General features: G+C 40.2%; 1 protein-coding gene across 2 annotated transcripts in view; it reads left to right on the forward strand.

Annotated features, from left to right (window-relative positions):
- The window catches only part of LOC125286786 (glutamine--fructose-6-phosphate aminotransferase [isomerizing] 2-like), a 20,302-nt gene extending 8,073 nt beyond the window's left edge, over positions 1-12,229 (forward strand). For both annotated transcript variants that reach the window (XM_048232062.1, XM_048232063.1), the window contains 11 exons: positions 947-1,064; positions 2,329-2,492; positions 2,895-2,990; positions 3,535-3,632; positions 4,036-4,156; positions 4,295-4,452; positions 9,153-9,267; positions 9,631-9,758; positions 10,278-10,445; positions 10,666-10,827; positions 11,037-12,229. In XM_048232062.1, the coding sequence (XP_048088019.1) occupies positions 947-1,064; positions 2,329-2,492; positions 2,895-2,990; positions 3,535-3,632; positions 4,036-4,156; positions 4,295-4,452; positions 9,153-9,267; positions 9,631-9,758; positions 10,278-10,445; positions 10,666-10,827; positions 11,037-11,081 (1,373 nt within the window). In that variant the 3' untranslated portion in view covers positions 11,082-12,229. The remainder of the gene's footprint in view (positions 1-946; positions 1,065-2,328; positions 2,493-2,894; positions 2,991-3,534; positions 3,633-4,035; positions 4,157-4,294; positions 4,453-9,152; positions 9,268-9,630; positions 9,759-10,277; positions 10,446-10,665; positions 10,828-11,036) is intronic.
- The last annotated feature ends 2,276 nt before the right edge of the window (positions 12,230-14,505 follow it).

A 14,505-nucleotide genomic window follows, 5' to 3' on the forward strand; every position in this document is an offset into this window, starting at 1 on the left:
TAAATATCCTCTCTCTAATAGCAAAAAGCTCTTTATGTATGAAAAATCACTGATATAAATGAGTTGTGAAATCTGCTTCTTACCTCTCTAAGGCATATTTACTCATTTACAGTATAAAGAAATCCATGAAGGGGCAGGATGTGGTTGTTGTGTTTGCGTGTGTGTAGTGTATAATTTTTTCAATGACACCAATCCAATCCATGCTACTCATCCCCTTAGAAATGAGTGTGTGTGTGTGTGTGTGTGTGGGGGGGGTATCTGTTATCTGTTTGGGGTTGATTGTCTGTTATCTGTTTACACAAGATTATGCTCACTCCTCTCATAATTATAAAGTATTAAACGGGTTGAAAGTCCAAGGCTTGAAACCAGGAAGACGGAAAGAGGGGAATGGATCAGGAGGAAGAAAATACGCAAATATTCTGTGTTAACATTGACAATTGTCCAACAAAGGTCACTTAAAGTATGTTTTGGGAATTCCCCTCGTTAGTGTGCTAATTTTCTATTAGTGTTCTATTTCGTTAGTGTGCTAACTAATCTTTTAAACCCATCTCAAACCACTGTTTGGCTGCCAGTGGTAACAATTCTCACAGATAGTACAAGCGGTGATGTACAATATCTACCTATGGAGATGAGTGATGTTATTATCCCATGAAAAATCTTCCTCAGCTCAATTCCCCTCTGTTTTGTCCTGTCATATCTGGTAGGTTTGGGTGCTTTGGTTCATTTGGTTCATTGGTTTTAGATCCCTCCTTTTGCTTTGAGCTGTGTATCCAACCAATCAATGTTTATTTGAAGTATTTACAAAGCTGGGAAGAGTTGAGTATGACCGTATAAAGTACTTCAAATACACATTTTTCACCACCTGTTCATAGTACTTGTCTATTTCAGTCTCCCTGGGATATATCTGAGAGATTGGAAAGGTAACCTCATGTGTTGTTCCCTTTAGCACGTATTCAAGAAGGAGTTCAGGAGAGGAATAGTCGGAACAAGACAGACTCTGTAGTGGAACAGCAGGAAGTTGTGGGTGGGAAGGCTGTCGAATACTACTTTGCCTCAGATGCCAGGTGAGTTCAATTACCTGATAGCATGTGAGGTATTTTACTCATCTGTGAAAAAAAGGCATAGCAGCAGCTACGTAACAAGACCCTACTGAGTATGCAAGTTTGCAAAACACATAAGCAAAATGAAAATAGCTCACAATCCACACAGTAAGTAAAACACAGACTGAAAAAATCAAATGAAAACTTTGAAAACTCAAAGTTAGAAAACATTCAAAAAGTATGCACACGAAAAGTATAGGGCATGAATTGTGTGGTAGCCATGAACTACTATGGAGAGAACTTTTTCTCTTTTTTGTCTATAGAGTATCCAGAGCAAATGGAGTTGCTGTTTTAACCAGGTCCAAATCCAAACACCGGGCCCCACAACTCCCTCTACTATTCATTTTAGAATCATTCACTGAACAAAACAAATCCACATTACAGTTATCACTTGCACCTGGTGCACTGCCGACATGGATACATCTCGTAAGAATCGCGAAACATTACCTTGTCAGTAGATATAGCTCTATGGAGATGTACAGGGGGAACAAGTCATGAGAAGTAGGCTATTTACAATGGAAAAGTCAAATATAAATATATCGGGATTCTAGAGGGAGCGCTAGAGTTGCCAAAAATACCTGAAACTGCATAGGGTGCTTCTAAAGGGAATGGCAGATGTCACTCTCATTTAAATGGATGTTATGCCCAAATCACACCCACACCCCTGTTTAGATCGCTAAATCTAAACAGAGGAATGTGGCTGCACAGAAATGTGGCTGCACATTCCTGACCTGACCTGACCTGAGCTGACCTGAAAACAGACCTGAAAATCTAGATGCCACATAGAAAGACAATTTCCAGGATCTTCTGATGCCAAATGGTGATGCACTGTAGGCTCCACTATCCAGAGGAAAAATGTCTAGACTTAATCAAATCTTTTCTTTTTCTCACAAGAAATAAATCACCTCTTATTGAGATCTGACCTGGTTCTCCTGACACAGATTGAGAAGTCAGACTTAAGTCAAACTTAAATTGGACTTGGGCTGAGACAAGATGAGGGTTTTTTCTCAAGAGACAGAATTAAGATATGGCTAATATCTCTTATTGATGTTATATTGACCGTAATTATGTCTAGATGAAAACGCTAGACTAAGGAGAAATCTGCATGGTATCACCACAGTGACATGGCATACTCTTTAAAGTTAGGCTACATGAAGGGCCAACACATGTCAATTCCTCACTTACTCTGACATAAATAAGCTGACCTGGGTTGTATCACTTTCCTCAGTGCCATCATTGAGCACACCAACAAAGTGATCTACTTGGAGGATGACGACATCGCAGCTGTGATCAAGGGGAACCTGTCTCTGCACCGTATGAACCGGCAAACAGGAGATTCCCCCTCGCGGGCCATCCAGACCCTGCAGATGGAACTGCAGCAGATCATGAAAGGTCAGATCCCCAATCTTGATGACAACTAATGATTACCATGGCAACAAATTTCTATTGGCCATATTACCTTAACTCCATAAGCTCCACTATTTTATTTACTTAGACATTTTTTGTATGTTGCTTTCTCATTTTAATAACATTTTAAGATAGTACATGTGCAGAATTACATCATACTACTGCCTGAACGATGATATTGAATAAAATCCATTCAGATGTTATTAAGATGTTTAATATTCCATCAATTTCCAATACAACACAGAGATATGTTGACTGTATAAGTAGCTAGGGAATTTCCCCAAGAGTAGAATGGTGCTCGTTCAAAGAGCAACCAGGAACAAACTACTGTTCTTGGTTCATTTACCTAGTTAAAATGGGAATGAACCTTCTTGTGTTCCTTCACAGGTAACTTTGAAGCTTTCATGCAGAAGGAGATCTTTGAGCAGCCAGAGTCCGTGGTGAACACGATGAGGGGCCGGATCTCCTTTGATGGCAGCAAAGGTACAGTTGCTCTCCTCTGGGGTTTGCATTGGAATTACATCCTGTTCCACAAACAATCCAGGATGCTGTTTCAACACGCATGTGATCAGCGTTTAAATGCTAAGAAAGGAATGATTCATTGAAATGTAGTCAGCTTTGACAAACTCTGACAAATGCACTTTACTCTGATGAATATTATTTGCTATACTCCTCCCTGTAGTTTATGATGTACAGTGTTAATATGTACAAAGGGAGGTGGACACACAAAAGGCTCTTGGCAACAGTCGTTTTTCTCCTTAGGGCGTTCAATCTGGGTGCAATTTTATTAAGTTAATCATTTAAATGTTACTGTGGTAAAACATTGAAACATTTTGGCTTGTATGTTATCAGTATTCATTCAGTTCTATCAAACTGTATTAATGAGTATTTGTGCATAGGTTGTTAGGTATGTTGTAGATTATTATTTTCACCAGATTTGTATTTTTTAAAGGAATGAAGCAATGAAATAATCAAGTGAATTGTATGTCAAAATTAATAAGGCATCTCATTGAACCTGAACCTGTAGTGATCCTGGGAGGCCTGAAAGATCACCTGAAAGAGATCAAGCGCTGCAGGAGACTCATCATGATCGGCTGTGGCACTAGCTTTCATGCAGCTGTGGCGGTATGAATTTGACTAACATCACAACAAGAATGGAACATAAATACAAATGGGACACTTTATACAGTTGAGGGTGGTGGGGAAATTGGCAGTGACAAGGCCATAGGAAATATATATTTGTTTAAACTACACAGACTACACAGTGGCACCTGGATATAAATATAAAAGTTAATGAGTTTCACAATATATTATTTTAACAAACATAGGCTTTGAGTCTTAATTGTCGGGGTTATTGAAACACCCACAACCCCATCCCTGCTCTCCCTCCTTGGACATCAGAATCTATGCATTTACATATTTTACACATATGAAGAGAGTATTTGTCTTGAGATATACAGTAGACACAAGTTGATGTATGTTAACTTGTGGATGCATATGTTATAAATGGGATTGCTATTGTTTTTAGACCAGGCAGATCCTGGAGGAGCTGACAGAACTTCCAGTTATGGTGGAGCTAGCCAGCGACTTCCTGGACCGATACACACCTGTCTTCAGGGATGATGTTTGCTTCTTCATCAGCCAATCGGGTATTTAATGAGGCCTAGTCATATTGAGCAAAGCTATTTTGTGTGTGTGTGTGTTTATTTACAGGTGTTGTGAAATGTAAAAATGTGTTTTTGTGAACATGTGTGTGTGTGTGTGTGTGTGTGTGTTTGTGTGTGTAGGTGAGACGGCTGACACACTCATGGCACTTCGGTACTGTAAGGACAGGGGAGCTTTAACCGTGGGCATTACCAACACAGTGGGCAGTTCCATCTCACGAGAGACAGACTGTGGTGTGCACATCAATGCTGGGCCAGAGATTGGCGTGGCCAGCACAAAGGTAGAGACAGGCACTGACACAGAGAACTATTGAGAGCACAGAGCACAAGTACCTACAGTACTACTGTAAAGCATATATGATGTCAGTTTAGAGCACAGAGCACAAGTACCTACTACTGTAAAGCATATATGATGTCAGTTTAGAGCACAGAGCACAAGTACTGTACTACTGTAAAGCATATATGATGTCAGTTTGCCATTATTTGTCATAATATACTGTTAATACACTGCATATATCTATATTATTATTACTACTATTATAATGTTACTGTTACTACATTGCACATAATCTGTACATGTTGTTCATACATTGTTCATATCACATAGCCATATCTATTCTGCTCTTATAAAGTAACTGCTAATACACTACACATATTTTAGTCCAGTCATTTTAGGAGAAAGGGTTGAACAAATTGCAACACAAGCAAACTTAACTGATTTTGAATCCTTAATATGTCCTGAGTAAGGGAAAAAAAGCCCCGAAGAATCCCAATAGGGGAAAGTTTAGAAAAAGACCTAAATATACCCTATTCATGCGCCTATACAGTATTTTTCTCACGCAAATAGGGGGAAGAAATTAACCTTCACATATCACCATGAAAATTACTGAGTTGATTACTTACATCAAGACAAACAAAAAATGTATTATAAGTTTTTTGAAATTGTTTGTTAACATGGGCAAACAGGGCATAATGTAATTATGTATAGCGACTGTATAGTGACCCAAAACTAATTGCAACATTTAACAAACAAATTGTCCAAGGCATGGAGGAAGATAATACATGTCTTAACTGGTATTATATCAAAGTCAAAGTCAAAGTCAAAGTCAGCGTTATTGTCAATTTCTTCACATGTTCCAGACATACAAAGAGATCGAAATTACGTTTCTCACTATCCCACGGTGAAGACAAGACATATTTTACCAATTTAAGTCCACAGACAAACATAACATTCAAGTAAACAAAAAAGTAAGTAAATAAATAAGTAAATAAGAGGGCACATATAATAATGAAAAAATAAGAGCAGCAAAATTTGGTTGAAATTGTGCATAGACAGTCAATAAAATACTAGTGCAAAGTCAGGCCAATAAAAGGCTTGGGTAGTTCTGTTTGACCTAAGTAATAAAGAAAGTGGCATAGTGGTGCAAGTTATGTAAGAGCAGCAGAAGTGTTGTGTTTTCAGGACAACAACACCAAGTTGTAAAGTGTACAAGTGTGCAAGTGTTCAAGTGTGCAAGTGGAGTAGTGCAGGCGCCATTGTGGGTCCAATGTCCAGGATGTTATGTAGCTGAGGGTGGAGGGGGAGAGGAGGAGAGAGTTCAGCATCCTTACAGCTTGGTGTATGAAGCTGTTGGTGAGTCTGGTAGTGGAGGGCGCAGGCTTCTGTACCTCTTCCCAGAGGGCAGTAGATGAAACAGATTGTGGCCGGGGTGACTTGCATCACTCACAATTTTGGTAAGCCTTAAGGGGTGAGGTGGGTGGTGTAAATGTCCTTCAGGGAGGGGAGTGAAGCACCAATGATCCTTCCAGCTGTGTTCACTATGCTGCAGGGCTTTCCTGTTGTATTCAGTGCAGCTTCCGCCCCACACAGCGATACAGCTGGAGAGGATGCTCTCAATGGTGCCTCGGTAGAATGTGGTCATGATGGCTGGTGGAGCACTTGCTCGCCTGAGTTTCCGCAGGAAGTACAGGTGGCGCTGAGCTCTCTTAAGCCAGTGATGCAGTGTTGGTGGTCCAGGAGAGGTCTTCACTGATGTGCACCCCAGGAATTTGGTGCTGCTCGCTCTCTCCACCACAGCACCGTCGATGGTCAGTGGCAGGTGTTGGGTGTGACCTCTCCGGAAGTCAACAACAATCTCTTTGGTCTTGCTGACGTTCAGCAGGAGGTTGTTGTCCCTGCACCACGTGGTCAGATGGTCGACCTCCAACCTGTATTGAGTCTCGCCGCCCTTGGTGATGAGACCCACCAGAGTTGTGTCGTCAGCAAATTTCACTATGTGATTGTTGCTGTAGGTTGCAGTGCAGTCATCGTCAGCAGGGTGAAGAGCAGCGGACTGAGCACGCAGCCTTGGGGGCCCCTGTGCTCAGTGTGATGCTGCTTGAGGTATTGTTGCCAACACGTACTACTTGGGGCCTCTGACAGAGGAAGTCCAGCAGCCAGTTGCAGAGGTAGGTACTGAGTCCCAGTTTGTCAAGTTTGCAGATGAGTTGTTGTGGTATTATGGTGTTGAATGCAGAACTGAAGTCTATAAACAGCAATCTCACATATGAGTCTCTTTTTTTTAGGTGGGTGAGGGCTGGGTGGAGGGCAGAGCAGATTGCATCCTCTGTAGACCGCTTGGCTCGGTATGCAAACTGGAAGGGGTCCAGGTGGGGGGAGAATGGCTTTGATATGTGACATGACAAGCCGCTCAAAGCACTTCATGATGATGGGTGTCAGTGCCACAGGGCGGTAGTCATTGAAGCAGGATGGAGCAGTTTTCTTCAGCACAGGTATGATGGTGGCAGCTTTGAAACATGATGGGACGATGGCTTGCTTCAGGGAAGTGTTAAAGATGTCTGTGAAGACATCCTTAAGCTCCCCTGCGCAGTCCTTCAGCGCACGACCTGGGATGTTGTCTGGACCTGTTGCCTTACGGGTGTTGATAACAGCAAGTGTCCTCTTCACGCTGTCGGCAGAGAGGCACAGGGGCTGCTCATGTAGAGGGGGATGGGTCTTCTGTGGGCAGGTGCTGTTTTGTGCTTCAAAGCGAGCAAAGAAGCGGTTCAGGTTGTTGAGCAGAGGGCATATACCCTCTAGATCTCATCTAGAGGGTATATGCTTATAGAAAATATATAGTTTATGGTGTTTAATTAGTTTTCCCTGGACAGTATAGGCCAAAATGTATCCACTTTACACTAGATTCGCCTTTACAGAATAGAGGGCAATGTATTGTGCATGGCATAGAGGAAGATGGGAAATGTCTTAAATAGTGTTATATCTCCTCCGGAGGGTATATGCTTTCAGAAAATATATAGTTTAGGGTGTTTAATTTGTTTCCCTTAATAGTGCAGGCCAAAATGTATCAGCTGTTCACTTGATTCGCCTATACAGAATAGAGGAGTATGTGTTATGCATGGTATGGAGGAAGATGGGACATAAGTTGATTGATGTTATATTTCATGTACAGTGCATATACTTTTAGAATATGTATAGTTTTGACTGTTCTATGACTTTGGTAAAACCATGACCCATGCATAGGCATGCATTGTTAATTATTAATCTTAAACTATATTTATTAGTATAGCATTTTTGCCAGATGTCACAACAATAGAGTCACTTGGAGGCTAACTGCAGTTATCCCATCTGCACCCTTCTGTCGAATTAGGACATGATCATGTCCATCTTCAACTTTGCCTTCACAATTTTCCTGCATTCACTAACATAAACATACTGTGCTGTCCGATTATTGCTTTAGACAAAAATTGTGCAAAGTAAAGGGGCATCATACAGGCCCCTCTGATTGGACAGACAGTATATCAGTCAACCCCTGGGCAAGAGGTCAATTACTATACTTGCAAAATTATGGACTGATACTTTAGTGTGATATACTGTATGTTTCAGTGACCTCTAAATCAGATTATGTAAACACCAAAACCACTTTCCTAGGCTGAATAATGCCTAACTATGTGTTTGTACAGATTACACATTGTGGAACACTTACATGCAAAAACCCACTTGGCTCTATTTAAAGATTCAACAACCATTTCCATTGATTCAAAGGGCCACAAAATATAAAAATAAACACCAATTTTGCAACAAACCAGTCTGAAATAAGCCAAAGGAATTCACTCTTTGAAAATAAAAGAATGTTCCTCAACAATGCAAGATTCTAAAATTCCATGTTAAGTTAGATGGGGTTAGATATTCTTTAGAATGTGTATTCTACAACATTCTAATTACAGTTTTGTCAGTATGCTGAAGAATAATGCATGAAACAACCCTCATTTTAGCATATTTCCACTGGATTTTCATGGTTTTTTACTATGGTGTAAAGATCACCAATTGAAATATAGAAATGTGAAAATAAATTCTGTTGCAATTAGTTTTGGGTCAGACCTTTGCCTGGACTATTAGCTCTGTTGTGGTTAAATTAACTATACATAATTACATTATGCCCTGTTTGCCCATGTTAACAAACAATTTCAAAAAATGTATAATACATTTTTTGTTTGTCTTGATGTAAGTAATCAACTCAGTAATTTTCATGGTGATATGTGAAGGTTAATTTTTTCCCCCTATTCACGTGAGAAAAAATACTGTATAGGCGCATGAATAGGGTATATTTGGGCCTTTTTCTAAACTTTCCCCAATCGGGATTCTTCGGGGCTTTTTTTCCCTTACTCAGGACATATTGAGGATTCTAAATTAGTTAAGTTTGCTTGTGTTGCAATTTGTTCAACCTTGACCCCTATTTTGGCTTAAAATGACTGGACTATTTATATCTAATTTATATTACTCTAAACCACCTTCTGTAAACCAACTGCATACTACTGTCTACACTGCACTATATTTCTTGTCCTGCATGCACCACCTGTCTATACTTTGTATTTCACATTGCACTTTTCTGCTTTTTTGCACTTCTGGTTAGACGCAAACTGCATTTTGTTGGTTTTGTACTTGTACTCTGCCCAATGACAATAGTGTATCACACTTTCTCAGGCATATACCAGTCAGTTTGTGGCCATCATTATGTTTGGTCTGATGATGAGCGAGGACAGAATCTCAATGCAGAAGAGGAGAGAGGAAATCATCATTGGGCTCAAAGATCTCCCAGGTGAGCCTATGTCCTGCTCCACAACCCTAGTCATCACATCTACATCTAGTCCAAATAGCACATCTAGTCCAAATACCCAGTCTGCTTGTGGTGCTGATACATGGGGCAGCTTTCTGAGCAATCTTGCTTATCAACCACATAACTGGTTCCATGGGATCTGGTTGGATGATCATGACAATTTGCCTACTTGTTAAATTTATTTGCTGCCCAATATCAGAAGGAATGAGAACAACAATACTCAGGAACATTGCCCAGGAACATTGCTTAAACAGTTATTGTACGAATTTCATCAGCTTTATGTCAATGTTGGATCTGACTCTGGTACTTAGCTCCCTCTCTCTGTGTTCCCTCTTGTGACTCTAGACATGATTAAGAAAGTGCTGGAACTGGATGGAAAGATCAAGGGCATTGCACAGGAACTCTACCAGCAAAAATCCCTGTTGGTCATGGGTCGAGGCTTCAACTACGCCACCTGCCTAGAGGGGGCACTGGTGAGTCCAGCGGTCCTCAAAGGCCTGGCTTCTTTTTGGGCCAGTCATTTGTAGCAGCAGCACTCTTCAGCTTTGCCATTAGATATGTTTTGAATGATAGTAGTAGGGATGTCAACCTGTTTCACAAGCTCATGGAATGCAAATACAAAACGTGTGCCATAGCTTTTCACCTCCAGAACAGTTTACAACTCTTACACTGCGCAACTTCACATATCTGTCCCACTTTGACGTCAGACGGCAATGCATCATATCTGCAAAGCAGTATACTTACTTAATATAGTCATAAAACTATCTATGTGAAGATTGCTAATATTATTACTGATTCTCTTTTATGTCCTGTCATATGATTTGCTATCACAAAAGGCTATTCAGATGTGTGGGACAAATTTCCTTATAAAATTTCAGTCTTAATTAATCACCTCACATCATTAAGACATGAAGGCAAACCCCTCATTATCAAACCCCAACATGTATTTACATGACTGAGCAGCTTGTGTGGTTCACTCCTTGACCCAACAGAAAATAAAGGAGATCACCTACATGCATTCAGAGGGCATCCTGGCTGGAGAGCTGAAGCATGGGCCACTCGCTCTGATCGACAAGGACATGCCGGTCATCATGGTCATCATGAGGGATGCTTGTTACACCAAGTGCCAAAATGCCTTACAACAGGTCACTGCCAGACAAGTAAGTCAAACACAGAAACACACACACACACACACACACACACACACACACACACACACACACACACACACACACACAACACAAGCTTGCCTATTCCAAGACAAAGCATGTACACAAGTAGTCACAAAGTTCTAGGAATCCTTGCCTGTCAGTCTCAAAAGAGAGTCAAACTAAACATTTTGTTGCTCTTTCCCTCTCATCGCCACTCTTCTCCATCCAGGGACGACCGATCCTCATCTGCTCCGAGGATGACCCAGAGACCATAAAGTACGCCTACCAGACCATTGGGCTGCCCCACACGGTGGACTGCCTGCAGGGCGTCCTCAGCGTCATCCCCCTGCAGCTTATGTCCTTCCACCTGGCTGTGCTCCGGGGATTTGATGTGAGTGACTTACCTTTACCTTTGTGTCGAGCTTCGGTGCCATTGGTGTCACATATGTTATGTTACCTTTGACACTCTGTCACTTGTCACCCATGCCACATGTTGCTACTGCAACCATTATTACTATTTTCAAGATGAATCGTTTCATTCCTGCATTATTTCTAAGCACTTCAATTTGACACGTGTCATTTCCCCTCTACTCATACTAGGTGGACTGTCCCAGGAATCTGGCCAAATCCGTCACTGTGGAGTAAAACAGAGCAATCGGGGATCTGGAGGAGTCTTCCAGTACATAGTGCAATTAAGTGTGTGTCTATGTGTACGAAGGTGTGTGTGTGTGTGTGTGTGTGTGTGAGAGAGAGAGAGAGAGAGAGAGAGAGAGAGAGAGAGAGAGAGAGAGAGAGAGAGAGAGAGAGAGCAGGGATAGGGAATTGTGAAGGTGAGATGGGGACATGAGCAGTGAAGCATGAGCAGCTTTGTATGTGTATGTGTACTGTATGTGTATGTGTATGTGTATGTGTATTTGTATATGGGTGGGTTATTGTGGGGATACTGTATGTTTATCAAACTGAAATGTGAAACTCCACTTTGAATGAAAGAACTCTGAATGGAGAGCACATCTTAATACTGATAGTCACTTTTAAGAAGTTGCTTTTTATCCCAAAGGAATTATATAGTTTACACAAGGCAGTTCTCAAGTATTTTGCAACCAATCTTATTACATAATGAGCCAGAGGAAAGCGTTTTGACGTGCTCACATGGTGATCTGAAGTACTTGTTAATGTGCAATATTGTCTGACATGGGAAGTTAGAGGTGAGGTCTCTCATATGAAGGTAGATAAGATATACATAAATGCATTCCATTCTGTTAAACATATTCTGTATGATAAATTGCATACAACCAAAGTTTATTATAATGTTATATGTATGTGTTACAAGTTGATATCAGGCACCCTGACAATGGTCATTTGCAAGCTTTCACTGAAGATGTGTTAGCCTCCTCTCCAGAATTTGTGAACAGATCAGTTGATTCAAATCATAGAATAGTTTTCTTAACAGATGGCACAAGGGTATCGGCTATGATTTGTGTAAAGCTTTATTACTCTCAAAGAGTTAAAGCTCTTATATGGTTTATCAGGTGATTGTGACTGTCCTATCCATGGGGATCAATCAGTAGGCCTAACTTCTATATCACTGGTCTATAATTGTTTCTTTTTAGGTGAATCTTATTGTAAGATCAAATTGCTATTTTTATTATGTATTTATATTTAAAAAAGTAAACTTTTTATTTGGTGATACAGTTGTAGAGTCAGAGTGGGACAATCATTAACTTTGCGATGTGTCTTTCTGTAATGTAGTGTGTAATAATTAAATAAAAAATGTCAAGAAGAATTCTGAAAAACATTGTGCTGAGTGTGACATATCAAGCCCAGCTAAAGAACTGTGGCTTGATCATGGTTTACCATTATAAATCAAAATCAGAATCAGCTTTATTGGCCAGGTTTGTGTAAACAATCAAGGAATTTGACTCTGGTTAATCTAATCTCTTAAATTTGCATAACTTTTAATGTAACCTCTGTCTTCTGAATACTGACAAATCCTCAAATTTCATATAATCATTTACATAAAATACATGGCATTTTATCAGCATTATGGCCGTGACATGCAATACACACACACTTAAATGAGAGATTTCATTATGAAAAACTAGCAATGAAATGATTGCATACTCAGTGTCCACTAAGATCCACAAGAAGAATCAAAGTCAAAGTCAAAGTCTGCTTTATTGTCAATTTCTTCACATGTCAAGACATACAAAGAGATCGAAATTGCGTTTCCTACTATCCCACGGTGGAGACAAGACATATTTTACCAATTAGGTCCACAGACAAACATAACATTCAAGTAAACAATATAAAAAGTAAAAATAAGAAGGCACATACAATGAAGAAATAAGAGCAGCAAAATTTGGTAGAAATTGTGCAATTGTGCATACAGTAGACAGTCAATATAATAGTGCAAAAGTCAGGCCAATAAATGGCTGAGGTAGTTTTGTTTGACCTAAGTATGCAAGTGGCATAGTGGTGCAAGTTATAGCAGCAGAAGTGTGTTCAGAAGTGTTCAGGACAACAGGACAACAACAACAAGTTGCAAGTGTACAAGTGGAGTAGTGCAAGTGGAGTAGTGCAAGGCAGCCATTTTGGGTCTAAAAGTCCCAAAATGAAATCAGAACACAAGTCATTTTAAATGTAAAACTTTTTTTTATTTTCCCGTCAACTTTGGTAAATGATTTCCGGGTTACTGAAACACTACTGAACACCAGGGAACATGAAACTCGGCCACTCCTTCACCATGCTAGGCGCCCCAGAACCCGGACAATTATGAATAACGATCAGAACCGTTGCACCCAAGATGACAAAATGTAATGGTATGTTAGTGTCAAGAGCCTGCATCAACCTAGCCCATACCCACTCATTTGTGATTTGCACATGTGCATGCACGCTCGCACACACAAACACACACACACACACAGGCAAGAACACACACACACACACCATTAGCCTCCTAACATACACAAACACACTCACAAGCAAACACACACACGCACACTCTTATACACAAAAGCAAACTCACACATTCACACTCATTTAGGCCTACATGCACATGAGTTGCAAGAGTAGGAGATTTGATTTATTTTGTGGAGAGAATGTGCAGGACTGAGACTGATATTTTGTACCGCTATGCGGTACATCTAATTTATTGCTGGCGTTACTCATGTCTGGGGTATTAGCTACAGAGGATCTGACACTTCAAATGCTGGCACATCGTGTTGTAAACCTTTGTAGTAGAGCGTCACGTTTCAAATTAAACGGTTAAACAGACGCGAATAGTAGGCTGAACACATCTGCAACAGAAGGAGGTTGCTATGTTAACTCAGTTAACTTGTGTGAACAGTATGACAATTACAGGAAGATAATCGCTTAGATTTGTGTCATTAGGCCACTCAAAAATAGGCTATGTCAATCACTGGAGGTATTTTAATATTGTGTTTTGTTTTGCTAACGCTTAGGCCTTCCTATGGTTTTGATCAGCCTAATAATCTCTGAAATGTCAATTGGAAACACTAAGGTAGGCCTAATGTGTTGAAACTGGCATGCAACCAGAACGTTTATCGGCTCTGAGGTCAAATAAAGTCTCCACTCCTGTAAATTCACATTATGATTAATCACATCCATAATGCACCATTAAAGGTTTTAAAAGTAAGAAAAGGGCACAATTTGTTCATCACACTTTACATCGATACATCAGCTTTCCACAGCCACTTTGGACATTGTCGCATCAACACTGTGTAGCATAAACTTTTCCTAAAAAACGTCATGGATGTGACATGCATGGAACTTGCTGACTTACAAATTTAAGGAGCTGTGCTCTTAAGGCAAGCTGAGCATACACATTGCTCTACCATTCCCTTGTCAATCTGGAATTTGTCAAATGATTTGAATTTGTTGGAACCTTGAGTCCATTTACCCCCTTTTTAAATATGTATAATATTGGGTCAGATTACTTAATGTAAATATGTATAATATTGGGTCAGATTACTTAATGTAATCTTAATGTAATGTAATAACAGGAAATGTAATCCATTACAGAGCACAGACTGACTACACACCATTTTTT

This window comes from Alosa alosa, chromosome 21 (assembly GCF_017589495.1).
Source record: "Alosa alosa isolate M-15738 ecotype Scorff River chromosome 21, AALO_Geno_1.1, whole genome shotgun sequence".
NCBI classification, from domain to species: domain Eukaryota; kingdom Metazoa; phylum Chordata; class Actinopteri; order Clupeiformes; family Clupeidae; genus Alosa; species Alosa alosa.